The sequence below is a fragment of the Macaca fascicularis genome, chromosome 3 (assembly GCF_037993035.2).
Source record: "Macaca fascicularis isolate 582-1 chromosome 3, T2T-MFA8v1.1".
NCBI classification, from domain to species: Eukaryota; Metazoa; Chordata; class Mammalia; order Primates; family Cercopithecidae; genus Macaca; species Macaca fascicularis.
This window is the reverse complement of record NC_088377.1, coordinates 44,030,081-44,047,352: the sequence shown is the minus strand read 5'-3', so window position 1 is coordinate 44,047,352 and position 17,272 is coordinate 44,030,081. Positions and strand designations below refer to the sequence as shown.

At 56.1% G+C, this 17,272-nt stretch overlaps 1 protein-coding gene across 1 annotated transcript; it reads right to left on the bottom strand.

Moving 5' to 3' along the window:
- Nucleotides 1-802: 802 nt before the first annotated feature.
- On the bottom strand, nt 803-16,945 carry LOC135969944 (SH3 domain and tetratricopeptide repeat-containing protein 1-like; the record flags this gene model as incomplete). Its single annotated transcript, XM_065541188.1, is given in 9 exon segments — nt 803-1,199; nt 4,044-4,240; nt 5,204-5,360; nt 6,060-6,182; nt 10,048-10,198; nt 11,373-11,553; nt 15,262-16,072; nt 16,075-16,378; nt 16,380-16,945. Coding segments are annotated over 9 exon segments (2,748 nt in total), but the record flags the coding sequence as incomplete, so codon positions are not given.
- Nucleotides 16,946-17,272: the final 327 nt, after the last annotated feature.

The window sequence follows — 17,272 nt, the reverse complement described above, 5'->3', positions numbered from 1 at the left end:
GTAAACTGGCAAAGAGACCGTGTGAGCTGTGTTCCCTGGGGCCATGAGATTCCAAGAAGGAAAACCTGGGATTCCTGGGACTGGGATGAAGGCCGGGGGCCAGAAGGGGAGGGGCATGTAGGGAGGGCTGGGGGGCAGCCCAGATAAGGCTTTCAATACAGGGTAGCAGCGTCTACACAGGCAGAGATCCCAGCGTCTCACTTCCCGCAGGGCTGACCAGTGGCCAGAGGTGGGACTGGCCAGGCTCGGCCCAACCAAGTCTGGGAGCAGAGGACACTGAGTGAGGGATCCCAGGGGCCACCCTCACTGGCCTGTGGCTCTCCTGACACCACAAGAGAGGTCCAGGAGCTGACCTGGGGTCCTAATGGGGGACACCTTCCTGGCTGCAGGCTGGCAGGATGGTGTGGTGGTCAGTGTACTGGGCTCTGTGTCTCCGCCCCTACCTGCTGTGTGACGGTGGGCCAGACACCTAACCTCTCTGTGCCTCTATTTCTTCAATGGCGAACAGGGACACTAGCAGCCCCCACACCTGATCACAGTGGCCTGAAGGTTAAAGGCAACAGCGGCACGAGACCTAGAGCAAAAGCTCTGAGCAGGGAGAGCAGGGAGCTGCCCAGGGAGTTCCACCACCATCTCCCATCTGGCCGCCGAGGAAACCGAGGCTCATGGTGACCTGGCCCAGGTCTGTTAGACTCAGGGTCCTTCTCATCCCCAAGATCAGAGGGCTGCCACCAGGGAAGGAGCTGGCCCCTAGACACAGCCCAGGAAGCACACAGAGAAGGATGCCCTGGGGACTTCGGTATGTTATTGCAAAAAAAAATTTATTGCTATTTGAACTCTGCTTTCATGCCTCCATTTCCCAGAAAATGAGCCACGGGAGACACCAGGAGAGGCAGGAGATCATCCTCCTTGCACAAAACCCGCTCCCTCGGATGCTGTCCTCAGCGAGGGTGGCTGGGGGCCAACCAGGGGGCCCACCGGCAGAGTGGCAGAGGAGGTGGGTTGACCCTGCGGACGTTGAGTTCTGTGGCCAAGGTCCTGGCATTCTGGTAGAAGAAGAGCGACTTCTTGCGGTCCAGGAGGAAGTTGTGGGAGATGGTGGCCGGCCGCGTGTAGATCTTCAGCTGTGCCTTCTTGTTGCCCAGGTCCACGGCAGCTGCCAGTGCCAGCTGGTAGTACCTGGCTGCATCAAACGGGTCCTGAAGGGGACAGGTCATGGTCAGCAAAAGGGGGACTCGGAGCCCGTCTTCCCAGAGGCCGTTCCTGTCTCCAGGTCATTCCACATGTCCAGCCAATGCTGGCTCACCCCATGAGCCCCGAAGCCTGTGACACTGCTGTGGTCTCAGCTGCAGGAGGTGGGGATGACCCTGACACCCCTGGAAGCCTTCCTGACTGTCCCTACGCCCCACTCACCCCAAGCCTCCTGCCCCAGTGCCACCCTCTCTGCAGGCAGTGGCTGCTTTCCCCATGGGCTGAGGTCAGGGCAGATCCTGCCTGCTCTGAGAGTTCCATGCAGGACCCTTGGCTCCAAGCCACAGCAGGGGCACAGCGTTGAGTGACCCAGGCTCCCCTCTGGCCCCTGTCCATGCTGACCATTTCCAGGCCCTCCACGGGACAGGCCAGGTACAAAACCATCTCACAGGTGTCCTCTCTGGCAATGTTCCCTGAAATACTGACGGAGTGTGACTCCCCAGACATCCACTCCCATTTTCAATGCATCTTTGGCTCAAACTCACCATCCCTGGGTTGGGATGCCGTCTCCCAGACCTCCTCCTTGACCCTCCCATCCCCCACCCGGCTTCTCCCCAGGCACCTCCTCCACATGGGGGTCACCCAAGGGACCTCTCTAAGACCCATGCCTGGCCTGTTCCTCTTTACCATCTCAAGATGGCTCCCAGGGCCAATGAGAAAGTCCAAGATGCAGCAGTCCATTCCCTCACTGCCCCACCCCACACACGGAACAGGGGCGTGAGAAGGCCCCGAGTCACCGCCACTGCTCATCCAATGCCCCCCAGCCCAGCCGAACACTGGACTCTGTGCTGGGTGCATGGCGGAGCCTAATGTCCTCGCTCCCAGTCTGAGGGACCTGGGAGCGAACACTGACCACACAGGGTGGCTTGGGCTGTGGCAGAGGGAAGCCCAGGAGGCCCCAGACTCAGCCGGGGTGGGCAGCAAGGGCTTCCTGAAGGGGTGGGGGCTTCCCAACAAAACAGGAAGGAGCCAGCCAAAGCATATGTCTCTGCGTGTGCCTGTGCATGTGCCTGTGCGTGTTTGTGTGCCTGTGTGTGCATGTCCCTGTGTGTGTGCGTGTGCCTGTGTCTGTGTGTGCATTTCCCTGTGTGTATGCCTGTGCCTGTGTGTGCGTGTGCCTGTGCTTGTGTGAATTTCCCTGTGCATTTCCATGTGCCTATAGTGTGTGCAGCAGCTAGTGAGTGGCAGGCTGAGCCAGTAAACATCTAATCCACCCTATTCCAGGGCTCACTCTCACGTGTGGACTAAAGGGGACCCCATTTTAGAGGCAATTGGCAAAGATGCCCATTTACCCCTGCTTCTCTGCCTTCTCAGCCTTCCAGGCTCCATCCAGCCCGGCTTTTTCTCCCACTCCTCTGGGCCCTGGGTCCAGAGTCTCCTATACAAGGAGGAGGGTGTAGCCTTGGAAAGACAGCCACCCTTGGGGAATTCCAAGGGGGCCTCCCTGTGGGAAGCTGGCCCGCGCTGACAGCATAGTCACGATGAGGCCCAGAGGGCTGTGCATGGGAAGGAGGTGAAGGAGGACTGTGCATGGGAAGGAGGACTGTGCATGGGAAGGAGGGCTGTGCATGGGAAGGAGGTGAAGGAGGCCTCTGCCCCTCGACCCCAACCGTGGACTTTGGCCTCTCAGGTACTACTTGGCCCTTTCCTTTCTCCTGGACAGGCGGAGTGGGCGGCAGGCTTGACAAAGAGAGATAAAGGCCTCTTCTGGGAGGCCCGTCCCCCTGGGTCCCAGGCAAGCCCCTGGGCAGTGAGCAGCGTCCCTCTGGGCCTGACACTTGGCACCTCCCTGTCTGGCTGGGACTTGGGAGGCCACAGGGACCACTTCTCACCACCAGGTGTCACCAGCACTGGGCTGAGGCCTCCCGGGCAGCCCCAGGCCTGCGGTGGGGAATACAGGGCAGGGTCTTAGGGCTGCCCCACCTCCTCATGTTGTTCTAAGGCCCACAAGATCTTGGCCCCTGGACTGGAGCGCCCTGGCCCCTCAGCCCATAAGGAGCACTGACGCGACGCCGGTGCGATGCTGAGGAGGGGTCGCACCTGCTGGGCAGAGGGGTGGAGACACCCCAGGTCTGAGTCTGCCAGTCCCAGCTCTCCACCCCTGCAGGGCTGGGGGCAGAGGGAGCACAGCACCTCCCCTCGAGACACACCCGACCCAGCAAGGCCTCAGCCTGGCTGGCAGGAGCCCCACCCCACTGCCCCTGCCCTGAGCTGGGGTTTCCCTGTCTGTGAACCCAATGGTAAGACACTGGTCCCACCCCACCCTTCCTGGGTGGTGTGAAGATTCAAGGTGTCTCGGGACTCCAGGAAGGAGTTGCTCAGTGCAGGCTGGCACCCTGGGCAGGCTTCCTAGAGGAGGTGCCAGGATTTGGGTTGGATCTTGCAACGTGGATTCAATGTGAGGATGATGCCGTCCTCCGAAATGTCCTTCTCCCGACCTGTTTTCTTTGTTAAATGCAACTTGACACTTGACTGTCAAGTCTCAGTTTTGCTGTCACCTCCTCCAGGAGGGCCCCCCTGACTACAATCCCCCTTCTTTACCCAGAGGCCACCGTTGCCCACTCATGTGTCAGCCTCCCTGGCTGAGACTGAGTTGTTGAGGGTGGGGCCTGGCCAGCTTGGGAGCTAGGTTGTATCTGCTAACCTTGCCAGCTCCTCCAGCTGGGTGCAGGGCTCCAGGGAGGCCACTGGGTCATTCCTACGGAAGGCTGGAACCCAGGCCTCTGGGGTGTGGGTGGAAATCCTACTCCAAGGGGGCCGGGAACACCCAGAGCCCTGCCCCTCCCACCCACCTTCAGGTCGTAGAAGATGATGTCACCGAGCACCAGATACACCTTCACGTAGTAGAGGGTCTCCTCGTTGAACTCCAGCGGCGAGTGGCAGAGCTACAGGGCCTTGAGGTAGAAGTGCTCCGCCAGCTTGCAATGGCCCAGCCGGTGGTGCAGGGCAGCTAGCCGGTGGTAGGCCATGTGCTCGTTCAGCCGGTCCCCTGGGGTGCAGGCCAAAGGGGCAGGTGTGAGGATGTGGCTCCCTGGGGCAGGGAGGACACATGCCCCTCAGGAGCAGGTATGTAGATCCCAGGCAGCACACCCGGCTTGCCTCCAGGCACCTGTGGTCACCTGGGCAGCTCTGGCCAGTCCCTTCCAGGTTCCCAGACTCGCTTTCCCATCTGCAAAGCAGAACTAATAAGGCCTGCCCCTGTCTACTGTGAGGCTTATGGCAAAGTCGGACTTGGATGGCCCAGCTCTGTACCTACACATAGCCACCTGCCTTTGCTCACTGGGTTTAACCAGGGGAGCCCAAAAGCCATGCTGCCCAGGTGCTCCCGGACACCCCGGCTCCAGGCAACCCACAGATGTGACATCCGACTCCTCCTGGGTGTGGCACGATCACAGCCCCCTACCTTGGGGAGTCAGCTGCACACCTACTGTGTACTGGGCTACGGGGCACAAGGCACTGGGGCATGTGGCCTGCCTAGGGTTCCCTGTCTCTGGAGGGGGACAGACGACCCTGGCACAGCACCAGGGGATGCCTGGCCTTAAGGGGCAGACTGCTGGAAGGGGAACTGGGATTTTATCAGCCAGAGAGCCGTGTGGTTGATGAGGGTGGGAAGGGCACAAGAGAAAGGGAATGTGTCACTCAGCCTGGCACATACAGGGACCAACGAGATGCCTGGCATGTCTGGAAGGCAGAGGGCACACTGGGCGGCCCTTGTGGTCAGCAGCGGGAACAGGCAGAGGAAGCAGAGCTCAGTCAGGCAGGGAGCTCTGCACTGCGTGAGAGACCTCGGGCTGTGCCCCACAGCCGGACGGGGAAGCCAGCTGGGCAGATCTGCCTGCCTGGACAGGAGACCAGGAAAATCCAGCAGCTGTTTCAGCTCCTGGCCTGCAGACCTGGAGGCTGGGCTCTGGCAAAGTGTGGGTCCTGGCAGGGTGGGGCTCAGGGGACTTACCCAGAGTGATGCTGAGTGCTAGGGCCATGTAGGTAAACTCCAAGCCCTCCTGGGACTCCTCCAGCGTGGCCAGGAGTGCCACCAGCTTGTTGCACAGCTGTAGCTGCAGCTCCGCCTTGTGGTTGTCCGTAGTCACTGCCAGGGGCAGGGCCTGGTCCTACCACACAGGCAGGTGGGGTCAGGCTTCCCGCAGCACCCACCTTGCCCACAGCCCTCCTCAGAGCTCAAACATGTACTTGGAGCTTCCCACGCCCCAGCTACCCCTGCACCTCGACACAGCTCTGTGCTCTGGGATAACACACAGTTCAGACACCAAGTTGGGGGCTGAATAGTCACCTGAGGCCCATCCAGCTACACCTGACAGCCTCAGACCAGCCTCTCCCACCTGGGCACCGGGAGTCTGACTGGGGGGAGCCAGCACTCCTCTCTGCTCTAAAAACACCACATTTATCTGTGTCCAGGGCTGAGCCACACCGTGAGCTCAGAGGAAGGGAGAAGCCGTCCCACTTCGGGGTGCATGCAGACCTGGGCCTCCCACTGATGCTGTGTGTCCTTTGACATGTCCCTGTGCCTCTCTGAGCCTCAGTTTCCTCATCTGGAAGATGGGGACAGGACTTCCCACTCATGGTTGCTTGAGGTCATCAGGTAGATGGGTAGAGCCATTGTCACGTCCAGGCCCCGAGCGTTTGTCCCGGGCAGGGGCATGGTCAATATTCCTGGTGAGACCACTTGGAAACTAATCATGTATATGGGTGGCCCTGCCTCCAGGTGGGAGGCCTCTACCCTGCCACACCTGTACCTCAGCCTCCAGGTGCCCCACTGAGGCCCACCCACATCAGCCCACAGGCCAGCTCACCCGGTAGAAGGACATGCCTTCCTCCCGCTCCCAGGCCCCATTGAAGAAGATGTCTCCAGCTGCCTCAAACAGCTCCAGCCCCAGGTTGGGGTCGCCTGTGTACAGGTCCACATTCTGTGCCACCTGAAAGGAGACAGAAGTTCCCTCAAGACCCACACCTAGCGAGGTGGCCACGCGCACCTTTGCCAGCCTCCTTCCTCTCACACACTACAGGTACACTTGAGTATTTTTCAGACCCTGCGCATGAGGGCTGCCCCCACCACTGGCATGAGGACAATGAACTGATGCACCTGAGTGCCAGGAGGTGACTGAGCAGCTGCAGCCCAGGAGCCCGACACCTGTGAATCCTACCACCAGGGCTAGCCCTAGCCCACTCCCCCTGCACTCAAAACAGTCTCCGTGGCCCCCAGATTGCTGGGAGCCCAGCCCCTGGCTCCTTTCTGCATTGCCACATCCCTGCCACATCAGCAGTGTTTGTGGGTGGGCCTTGTCCCCTCTTGGCCATGAGCTCTTGATCCCTCTCCTCAGCTCAAGGAGGTATACAGTAGGTACTCAATAATGAAAGCTTCACCAGGCTCGTGGGCTTCACAATTTGTTCCAGATCACACTGTGTTTGGGAAAGCGTCTGAAAACAGCCGCTATGATAGATTCATTTTGTAAGGAGATTTGCCACGTGTCGCTTGGAGCAAGCTCTTCTGTGTGTTAACTGAGTGGTCACATTATTTGAGCATGTGCTGTATACCAGCAGGTGCTGGGCACTGTGAGGGGCCGCGCCTCTGCCCTCAGGGAGAAGATGCTGGCCACTGGGGCAGGATGTGAGGGAACCAGTTGGAGGGAGGGAAAAGGCACACAACAGGTGCTCAGCAGTGGCTTAGGAATGAGTGGATGGATGGATGGATGGATGAATGGATGAGGAGATGTAGACACATGGATGGATGGATGGGCGTGTGGCTAGATTAATGCTTGGATGGATGGATGGATGGATGGATGGATGGATGGATGGATGGAATGATGTGTGTATGTCTGTATGTATGTATGGGTGGGTAGATAATGTATGGATGGGTGGAGGGTAGATGATGTATGTACATGTGGATGGATAGATGGTGGATAGACGAATGTATGGGTAAACAAATGGAGAGATAGATGAATGGAGGGATGGATTAATAGATTGATGGGTGGATGGATGAATGATGGATGGATGGACGAACGGTGAATGGATGGCTGGGAGAAAGGATGGATGATGGAAGGATGGATGGATGATGGAAGGATGAATGAATGGATGGGTGGATGGATGATGGATGGATGGAAGGATGAACAGGTGGATGGATGGATGATGGAAGCATGGATGGATGATGGAAGCATGGAGAGATGATGGATGGATGGATGGATGAATGGATAAATAGATATGTGGATGTATGATGGATGCATGGAAGGATGAACAGGTGAATGGATGGATGTTGGAAGGATGAATGGACAGATGGATGAAACAACAGGTGAATGGATAGACGGGTGAATGGATGGATAAAAGGATGGATGAATGATGGATGGATGAATGGACGGATGGATGAATGGACAGATGGATGGATGATAGATGGATGGATGGATGTTGGATGGATGGATGGATGGATGGATTATGGATGGATGGATTATGGATGGATGGAAGGATGAACAGATGAATGGATGGATGATGGAAGGATGGAAGGATGGATGGATGAATGGATAAATAGATAGATGGATGAATGATGGATGCATGGAAGGATGAACAGGAGGTGAGTAGATGGTTGATGGAAGGATGGATGGATGATGGATGGATATATGGACGAATGGATAAGTGGATGAATGGATAAATGGATGGATGGATGAATGATGGATGGATGAATGGTGGATGGATGAATCGTGGATGGATGGAAGGATGAACAGGTGAATGGATGGTTGATGGAAGGATGAATGGACGGATGGATGGATGAACAGGTGAATGGATGGATGATAAATGGATGAAGGATGGATGATAAAAGGATGGATGGATGAATGGACAAATGGATGGATGATGGCTGGATGGATGATGGATGGATGGAAGGAAGAACGGATGAATGGATGGATGATGGAAGGATGGATGATGGAAAGATGGATGGATGATGGAAGGATGGATGGATGAATGGACGAACAGGTGGATGGATGGTGGCTGAATGAATGGATGATAAAGGAATGAATGAATGATGAATGGACGAATGGATGGATGGATGGATGGATGGACAGGTGAATGGAAGGATGAACAGGTGAATGGACGCATGATAGAAGGATGGATGGATGGATGGATGGATGGAAGGATGAGCAGGCGAGTGGATGAATGATGGAAGGATGGATGGATGATGGATGGATGGATGATGGATGGATGGAAGAATGAACAGGTGAATGGATGATGGAAGGATGGAAGAATGGATGGAGGGATGGATGAACAGGTGAATGGACGGATGGATGATAAAAGGATGGATGATAAAAGGATGGATGATGAATGAATGGATGGATGGATGAACAGGTGAATGGATGGATCATGGATGGATGGAAGATGGTTGGATGGATTATGGAAAGATGGATGGAAGGATGGATGGAAGGATGGATGGATGATGGATGGATGGATGATGGATGGATGGAAGAATGAACAGGTGAATGGATGATGGAAGGATGGAAGAATGGATGGAGGGATGGATGAACAGGTGAATGAATGGATGGATGATAAAAGGATGGATGATGAATGAATGGATGGATGGATGAACAGGTGAAAGGATGGATCATGGATGGATGGAAGATAGTTGGATGGATTATGGAAAGATAGATGGAAGGATGGATGGAAGGATGGATGGATGATGGATGGATGGATGATGGATGGATGGAAGAATGAACAGGTGAATGGATGATGGAAGGATGGAAGAATGGATGGGGGGATGGATGAACAGGTGAATGGATGGATGGATGATAAAAGGATGGATGATGAATGAATGGATGGATGGATGAACAGGTGAATGGATGGATCATGGATGGATGGAAGATAGTTGGATGGATTATGGAAAGATAGATGGAAGGATGGATGGAAGGATGGATGGATGATGGATGGATGGAAGAATGAACAGGTGAATGGATGATGGAAGGATGGAAGAATGGATGGAGGGATGGATGAACAGGTGAATGGATGGATGGATGATAAAAGGATGGATGATGAATGAATGGATGGATGGATGAACAGGTGAATGGATGGATCATGGATGGATGGAAGATGGTTGGATGGATAATGTAAAGATGGATGGAAGGACGGATGGAAGGACGGATGGATGGATGGAAGGATGGATGGATGGACGGACAAGGAGGTGAATGGATGGACGAAGAGGTGAACAGAAGAATGATGGATGGATGGATGGACAGAAGGATGAACAGTTGGATGGAAGATGGAAAGTTAGACGGAAGGATGGATGGACGGACGAACAGGTGAATGGATGGACGAACAGGTGAATGGATGGATGGACAGGCGAATGAATGGATGACAAAAGGATGGATGGATGATGGATGGATGGATGCGTGGAAAGATGAACAGGTGAATGGATGGATGATGGGAGGATGAAAGGATGGATGGATGGATGATGGATGGATGGATGGATGGAAGGACACACAGGTGTATGGGAAGATGATGGAAGAATGGATGGATGGATGGATGATGGATTGATGGATAGAAGGATGAGCAGGTAAACAGATAGATGATGGAAGGATGAATGGATGGGTGGATGGACAGGTGAATGGATGGATAGACGGGTGAATAGATGGATGATAAAAGGATGGATGAATGATGGATGGATGGATGGATGATGGATGGATGGATGATGGATGGATGGATGGATGGAAGGATGAACAGGTAAACAGATGATGGAAGGATGAATGGATGGGTGGATGGACAGAGAGTGAACAGCACAGGGGTCCTCCTGCATCCCTTGTCACTCACCTGGATGTACAGGTCCACCAGCTCGCTCTGCCGCAGGATGTAATAGATCTTCCCTGCTTGTAGCCAGGCATGTGCCTCCTTCTCTTTCCTCTGGAGGTCAATGAAAATCCCCAGACTTCGTTTGCTGTAGTCCAGAGCGGATTTGTAGGCCCTGGAATCAGACGCAGGTGTCAGAACAAGGGCTCTCATCCTCCTGGAACCAGTCTGCCTCCTCCCGTGGGTCTGGTGACAGATGAATCTGGCATGTGGGGACTGGGAAAGGCCCTCTCGTGTGTGCAGTGTTCTGCTCTTCCCAGGCTGCTGGGAGGGCCAGGGTGAACTCACACGGCATGGAAAAATGAAGGACATCGTCTGAGGGAATCAAGCATCATGCTGCCCTGTGGCAGGCGGAGTGTGCTAGTCCATCTCCCCTGCCTCCCAGACATGGCCTGTGTCTTCTCCAGATGCACCAGGAGCCGTTAGTGTTCAGAGGCTATCTAGGCCGATGGTTCTCAAGGTGTGCAGGCATCACAGTCACTCGGAGGCCTGACTGTAGAGCTTGCTGGCCCTGCCCCCAGAGCTCCCGGCTCCACAGGCCTGGGGCAGGCCCTAGAACTCCCACTTGCCACAAGCTCCTAGGTGACATGGATGCTGCTCTACTGGTCGAGGGACTACACTTTGAGAAGCATGGCTCTAGCCCACTGGCCCATTTTCCTTCTGTGAACCTGAGGCCAAGACTGGAGCCAGTCTCCCAGGTCCCCATGGAATCTTGATCCTTCCCTGCTCTCTCAGTAAGTCCAACACTCGAGGGGGTGTGACTGCAGCAATGTCACTGGGCCCTGTGGGTGGGGTGGCCAGGGCCATGGTTACCCCACCAGGTCAGGATGCTTGAGGGAAGCTGAGTAGGCCACATATGGGACGTGAGACCTTGAAACCCTGCCCCAGGGAAGCAGGTGACATAACTGGCTCTGTCTTCTGTGGAAGAGAAGCCACAGGTGGCTGCTGTGGTCACACTTAAGGGGACAGATGAAGACCAGGAATGAAGATTCGGGGCAGGCAGAGGTCAGATGACAAAAGTCACTATAGTAGGAAGAACAGCCCAGAGTGCACCTACTGCCTCTGCTGGGGTTGAGATGACCTTTGACCCAACAAGGGAGGCTCAAGCTGGGACTCACGGGCCAGCAGCAGCCCTGGGACGACCCCAGGCCCACCAGCTCAGAGCATCTGATGCCAAGGAACCAAATGATCAAAAGGAGAGGGGCTGCTGGCGCCCTGGGCCAGCTTCCCTGTGCCCCTCTCCCTGCCCTGCCCGCCCCCACCTCTACCACTGCAAAGCCAGCCCTTACCACTCCGTGCCCAGGGACAGGTAGAGCTGACTGATGGTCTCCAGGAGCTGCCCCTCCAGCACCTTGTCAGACACCTTGTGGGCCAGGGAGAGCTGGAGCTCGTGGTAGATGACACACTGGGCCTCGCTGGGCATGACGGCGCTGTATAAGTAGCACAGCCACTGGATGGCCGGCAGCTGGCCTGGGCAGAAGACAAAATGGAAGACGTTAGTCTCCCAGCATCGAAGCGAGGCTGGCTGTGCTCGGAGGCCCCTGCTTGCCTCTTTCACACCTCTGTGAGCCTGGGCCCCATAGGCGGGGAGCCTGAGCGCAGACAGGCCATGCACCCGTGCCAGGGCAGATGCCGAGCACACCGTGACATGGGCACACCTTGGTGCAGATGCTCATGGTACAGGCCGGCCTTCTTTACAATTCCCAGGGCCGAGGTCCTGGCCAGGCTCGGCCCCTGCACCAGGCCATCTATTTCTGCTTCACAAAGCCCCTCTGGCCAGGACCAGGGCCGCCTTCAGCCTGAGCTGATGAGGCCAGGGGCACAAGTAGCCCCTGTCGCAGATGGAACCCTGAGAGCAAAGCCAAGTGTCATGTCTGCCACACATGGCATCATGTTGGGGGAATGGGGTTCAAAGTCGGCCCCTGGTCTTCCCACACATGCTTCTCTCATGCAACCAGGCTCCTCCCAAAGCCAGGGCACTGGGAACGGTGGAAAGCTTCTGATTCTCTAGCGTCAGAAACATTCCGGAGATTAACACCGGAAACCAGGTACGCCGAATGGACATCTGTCACACACACCCCCCAACAACTGCTGAATACACAGTCCTCTTGAGCACCCATGGGACATTCCCCATGACAGACCATGTGCCAGGTCACAAAATGAGCCTCAGTGAATGGAGAAGGACTGAGACCAAAGCAGAGGTGTTCTTCAGCTGTACTGGCATGAACACTCGAAATCGACAGTGAAGGAAATGTGGGAAATTCAAAAATATGTGAAAATTACACACTCCTAAACAACCAGTGAGTCAAAGAGACCATCCGGGAAACCGAAAACTAATTTGAGAAGAATGTAAACAAATGCACAGCCCGGGCCAGCGCGGTGGCTCACGCCTCTCATCCCAGCACTGTGGGAGGCCGAGGTGGGAGGATCGCTTGAGTCCAGGAGTTTGAGATCAGCCTGGGAAACATGGTGAAATCCTGTCTCTATAAAAAAAAAAAAAAAAATTCAAAAATTAGCCAGGTGGGTTGGTGCACATCTGTAATTCCAGCTACTCGGGAGGCTGAGGCATGAGAATGGCTTGAACCTGGGTAGAAGTTGCAGTGGGCCAAGATTGCACCACTGCACCCCAGCCTGGTCAATAGAGCAAAACTCTGCCTTAAAAAATATATATATAGCAGTGTATCAAAAATTCCAAGATGCAGCTAAGGCAGCGCTGAAAGGGAAATTTATAACTGTAAATGTCTACATTCAAAGAAAGAAGAAAAATCTCAAATCAAAAACCTAACCTTCCACCTTGAGAAACTAGAAAAAGAACTAAACACAAAGTGAATAAAAGGAAGAAAATAATAAACGTGAGAGTGGAAATGGGAAGTAAAAATACAGAGAATGGAAAAACAAAAGAGATAATCAACAGAACCAAAAGTGGATTTTTTGAAAATAATAACAAAACTGACAAATCTTTCACCAGACTGACCAAGAAAAGAAAGATGGGACACAAATGACTAAAATCAGAGACTGAGCACCATGGCTCACGCCTGTCATCCCAGCACTTTGTGAGGCCGAGTTGGAAGGTTCGCTGAGGTCAGCATTCAAAACCAGCCTGGGGAAACATGATGAGACCCCATCTCTAATAAAAATGAATAAATAAAAAATTAAAAACCCAAGTTTCTAAAATCAGAAATGAAAGAGGAAACATTATTGCCAACCTGACAGAAATAAAAAGATTCCATGAAAACACTACAAACAATTGTACACCAAGAAATCAGACCATCTAGACACAACAGCCAAACTCCTAGAAGGACACAAACTACCGAAAATGACTCAAAAATGACCCCAAGTAAGCATGTGGGGTATCAACCCCACCCTCGGTCTCCTCGACCGTTCAGCGCAGGGTGGGGAGACAGGGAAGCATGATTCCCGTTCCCTGGCCTGCATTTCCAAGTCTGAATCCCCCAGCACGCCGGGGAGGGCCTCGTAGGAGGAGGTGCCACAGGCTGTTGTGCCAGGAGCAACAGGAGGCTGCAGTGGGGGCTGGGGCGCTGGGTTCCTGGAGGGTCTCCTTCCAGTCAGAGAATGCGCCTGGGGAAGAAGCCTGGGTCTGAAACCCCCAACCCTCCTTAGGCAGATGTGTGGGACCGGGGCCCCTTCACACGGTCCTTTCCAAAATCTCATCCCTCCTAGGGCCAGGAGTGGGTGCCAGGCCTGTGCTGGGAAATGGGCAGGTTTGGTCACAGCCCCTGGGGCTCTGGTCCAGGCCACAGGAGGCACCTCTGAGTGGTCTCACTATGCCATGACAAAGCGCTGCAAGGCAGAGGGGACTCAACAGTATCCCTTGTCTCAGCCATTTCCCTGGACTCAACTTCCTCATCTATCCTCTGCGGCCTAGATTTCAGACAGCCCTGCCCACCTGCTGTCCGTTCACTGCTCAGTCTGCAGTGACTGTTCGATAGCACCCCATGGCTCCCCAGTGCTCTTGGGGAAAAGGCCAAGCCACAGCCTGAGGCCCCAGGCCCTGCTTAGCTCTCCAGAAGAGCTTCTCACCATCCAGCACCTAACCCACCCACTCCCAACTCTGCACCTCCCTGCATAAGCCCTGCTCACTCACCCCTGCTCACACCCCACTCATCCCTGCTCACACTCCCGCTCACTCACCCCCTCACTCACTCCTGCTCACACCCCAGTCATCCCCGCTCACACTCCCGCTCACTCACCCCCGCTCACTCACCCCTACTCATCCCCACTCACACTCCCGTTCACTCACCCCCATCACACCCCGCTCACACCCCACTCATCCCCGCTCACACTCCCGCTCACTCACCCTCGCTCACACCCCACTCATCCCCGCTCACACTCCCACTCACTCACGCCCATCACACCTCCACTCACTCACCACCACTCACACCCCACTCATCCCCGCTCACTCACCCCCACTCGCTCACCCCTGGGCCTTCACACAGGCTACACCTCCAGCCCCTCCACCACCACCAGCCCCTCATCCACCACCTATTACTTGACTAAATCCTCTCAACCCTCTGGTCCCAGACTAAAGAGGCTTCCCTAACCCGGGGCCAAGTGCTGCCCCGCCATCACGCCACTCACCCTTTTGTCGCTTCTGTGGCCTGAAGCTCACATTCCCACGCTCAGTCTCTGCCACCTGAGGACCCCACAAGCCCCATTTGTGGGTGGGGCCTGGCACACTCTGCACAACAAGCTGCTTTTGCATGAAATGCTCTGTGGCTTTGGGCAATCACCCGCCCCGTGTCCTCTGTGAAGTGGGATGACAGGTGCGCAGGCTGCCGAGATACCAAGCAGATAACACAGGCACAAGAACTGGTGTTCAGGGCCTGGCTCATGGAGGGGCCCCAAGTCCCAGCGTAGCAGAGCCTGCCTTGATCCCAGGGTTATGTCTAGGGATTCCCAGCACGCAGGACTTTCAATGCTCAAGGCAGGATGGTCCCTGGGCAAACCAGGAAGAGCTGGCTGCCTCAGTAGGGCACAGAGGGCCTGGCCCTGCATGGGAACCGCCTGTCTCCAGGGCGCTTGCCAACATCTCCTACTGGCCATGACTCAGCACTTTCGATGGTGGAAAAACCATCACTTGTTTCCGAATCACAAACCCCAGGTGTGCCCTGACCCATGTGGCCCCAGAAGGCTCACAAGAGGAACTGGGGCACTCACTCTCCACGTGGTCCATCTCCACGGTGACCAGAAGAGCCCACTCGTAGTAGCACTTGCCCTGCTGGGCTGGGCCCTGGCGGGTGCAGAGGTGGCCCAGCTACAGGTGTACGTGGGTGAAGTCCCGGCCACACTCCCTGCAGGGAAGCCTCGAGAACAGCCGCACAGCCCCCAGGAGGTAGTGCTGGGCCAGCCTGCTGGCACTCACATGCAGGCACAGGGTCCCGAAGTTGGCCAGCACCACTGCCTGGTTCCTCCGCTGGCCCAGGTCCCAAGCCGCCTGTAAGGCGTAGTAGTAGCCCTCGGCTGCCTGCCTCGTCAGGCCCGTCCTCTTCAGAGCCACGGCCACCATGTTGGCAATCACACCCTCCTGGTCCTCGCTGGCCACCACTGCATCCTGGACAGACTGCAGGAAGTTCAGGGCCACCGGGCTCTGTCCATGAAGCACGTGCAGCCAGGCCAGGGCCACCAGGCAGTCCATGATGGCACAGACTCCGGCAACAGCACTGGCTTCCACAGCCTGCGTCATGAAGGTGACGGCTGGGCCGTGGTAGCCACGGTGGCTGTACGGCTGGGCCAGGCTGGCGTGAAGAAGGCCACGCAGCGCCTGGCCTGTGTCCGGGGATAGGGAGGCCAGCGCTCGCCTGAGGTAGTGGGAAGTCTGGGTGGGGAGGCTGTGGGGCTGGAGGGCGTTCTGGAGCACCAGGTTCACGCTTCTCAGCGAGCCGGCCAGTGAGTCCTGTGTCCTCAATGAGACCACCTTGACACAGCTCAGCACCAGGTGGGGCAGGCACTTGCGGCCAGGAGTAGGAGCCAGGAGTAGATGTCAGCCAGGAGTAGGGAGCAGTCTGAGAGCCACGCAGCCTCTGGGGCTCCCGAGTCCCTGTGCAAAAGCAGCAGCCGCTCCAGGAAGGGCAGGGCCTCCTCGGGCTGCTTGAGGTGCACATGCTGCCTGGCCAACTGGAAGCAGGCCCGGGCCTCGGCCTGCAGGCTCTGGCCACCCACCGCCTGCTGCGGCGCCAGCTGCAGGAGCTCTCCCTCCACCTCGGTGCTGCAGATGTGGCCGGGCGTCCCCAGAAGCAGAGTCACGGCTTTGGGAACCACCTGTGTACACTTCTCCGTTCTGCTTCCGGTAAATGCTGGCCAGGTTGGCGTACACAGCCACCACCAGGAGCAGGTCCCCAAAGCTGCCCTCCAGGGTCCCCAGTGCTTCCTCCAAGTACACCCGGGCCTGGGACAGCTTGAGCCTCCTGCTGCACAGCCGCCCCAGGAGGAAGCAGAGTCTGGCCAGGGCCATCAAGAGGCCAGCTTTCTTGGCTGCCCCTCGGGCCTGTGCCAGGCACCCAGTCAGCTCCTCCTTGTCGCTAAAGCTGCAGAACATGCTGCTCAGCCATAGCAGTGCCAAGTTGTATAGGCCACGGAAGCTGGCCTTGTACCTGAGGGCGTTCAGGAACAGCAGCAGTGAGCTCAGGGCCTCTGAGTCCTCCCAGTCATCCTCAGATTCCAAGAAGAAGGAGGGCTCCTCGGGGTCCTGCAAGCTCACGTTGCTGGATGCTGCACAGAGATCCCAGGACGCTGGCTCCTGGGGACAGCCTGGCCAGGTCTTGCATTGTTCCAGAACATTCTTCACCTTCGGCAAGGTGTCCTGTGGCTCCAGGCCCAGGCAAGGTGGAGGTATTTCTGCAAGTCACAAAAACACCTAGACAAATTAGAGTCCAGCAGTGAGTCCTTTGTCCACTGGGGGCAGGGTCCCCACATCCCCACCCTCTGTGTCTCTGGCGCAGCTTGCCATGAGCCCTTGAGAATTATGTGCAATGCAAACCCGGGCCTGGAGCACGTAGAAACTCCGGCACTATGGGGACAGAGAGAACACTCGGGCCCGTGGTCCGACTCTCCTACAAAATCACCCTCCTGTCCTGCTTTGTCATCCACCTGACAGCATGGATTTAGGAGACTATGTCAGCTCAGTGATCCCTCAGAGCATTCTACCTTCCACTCAAACATTTCAGAAAAA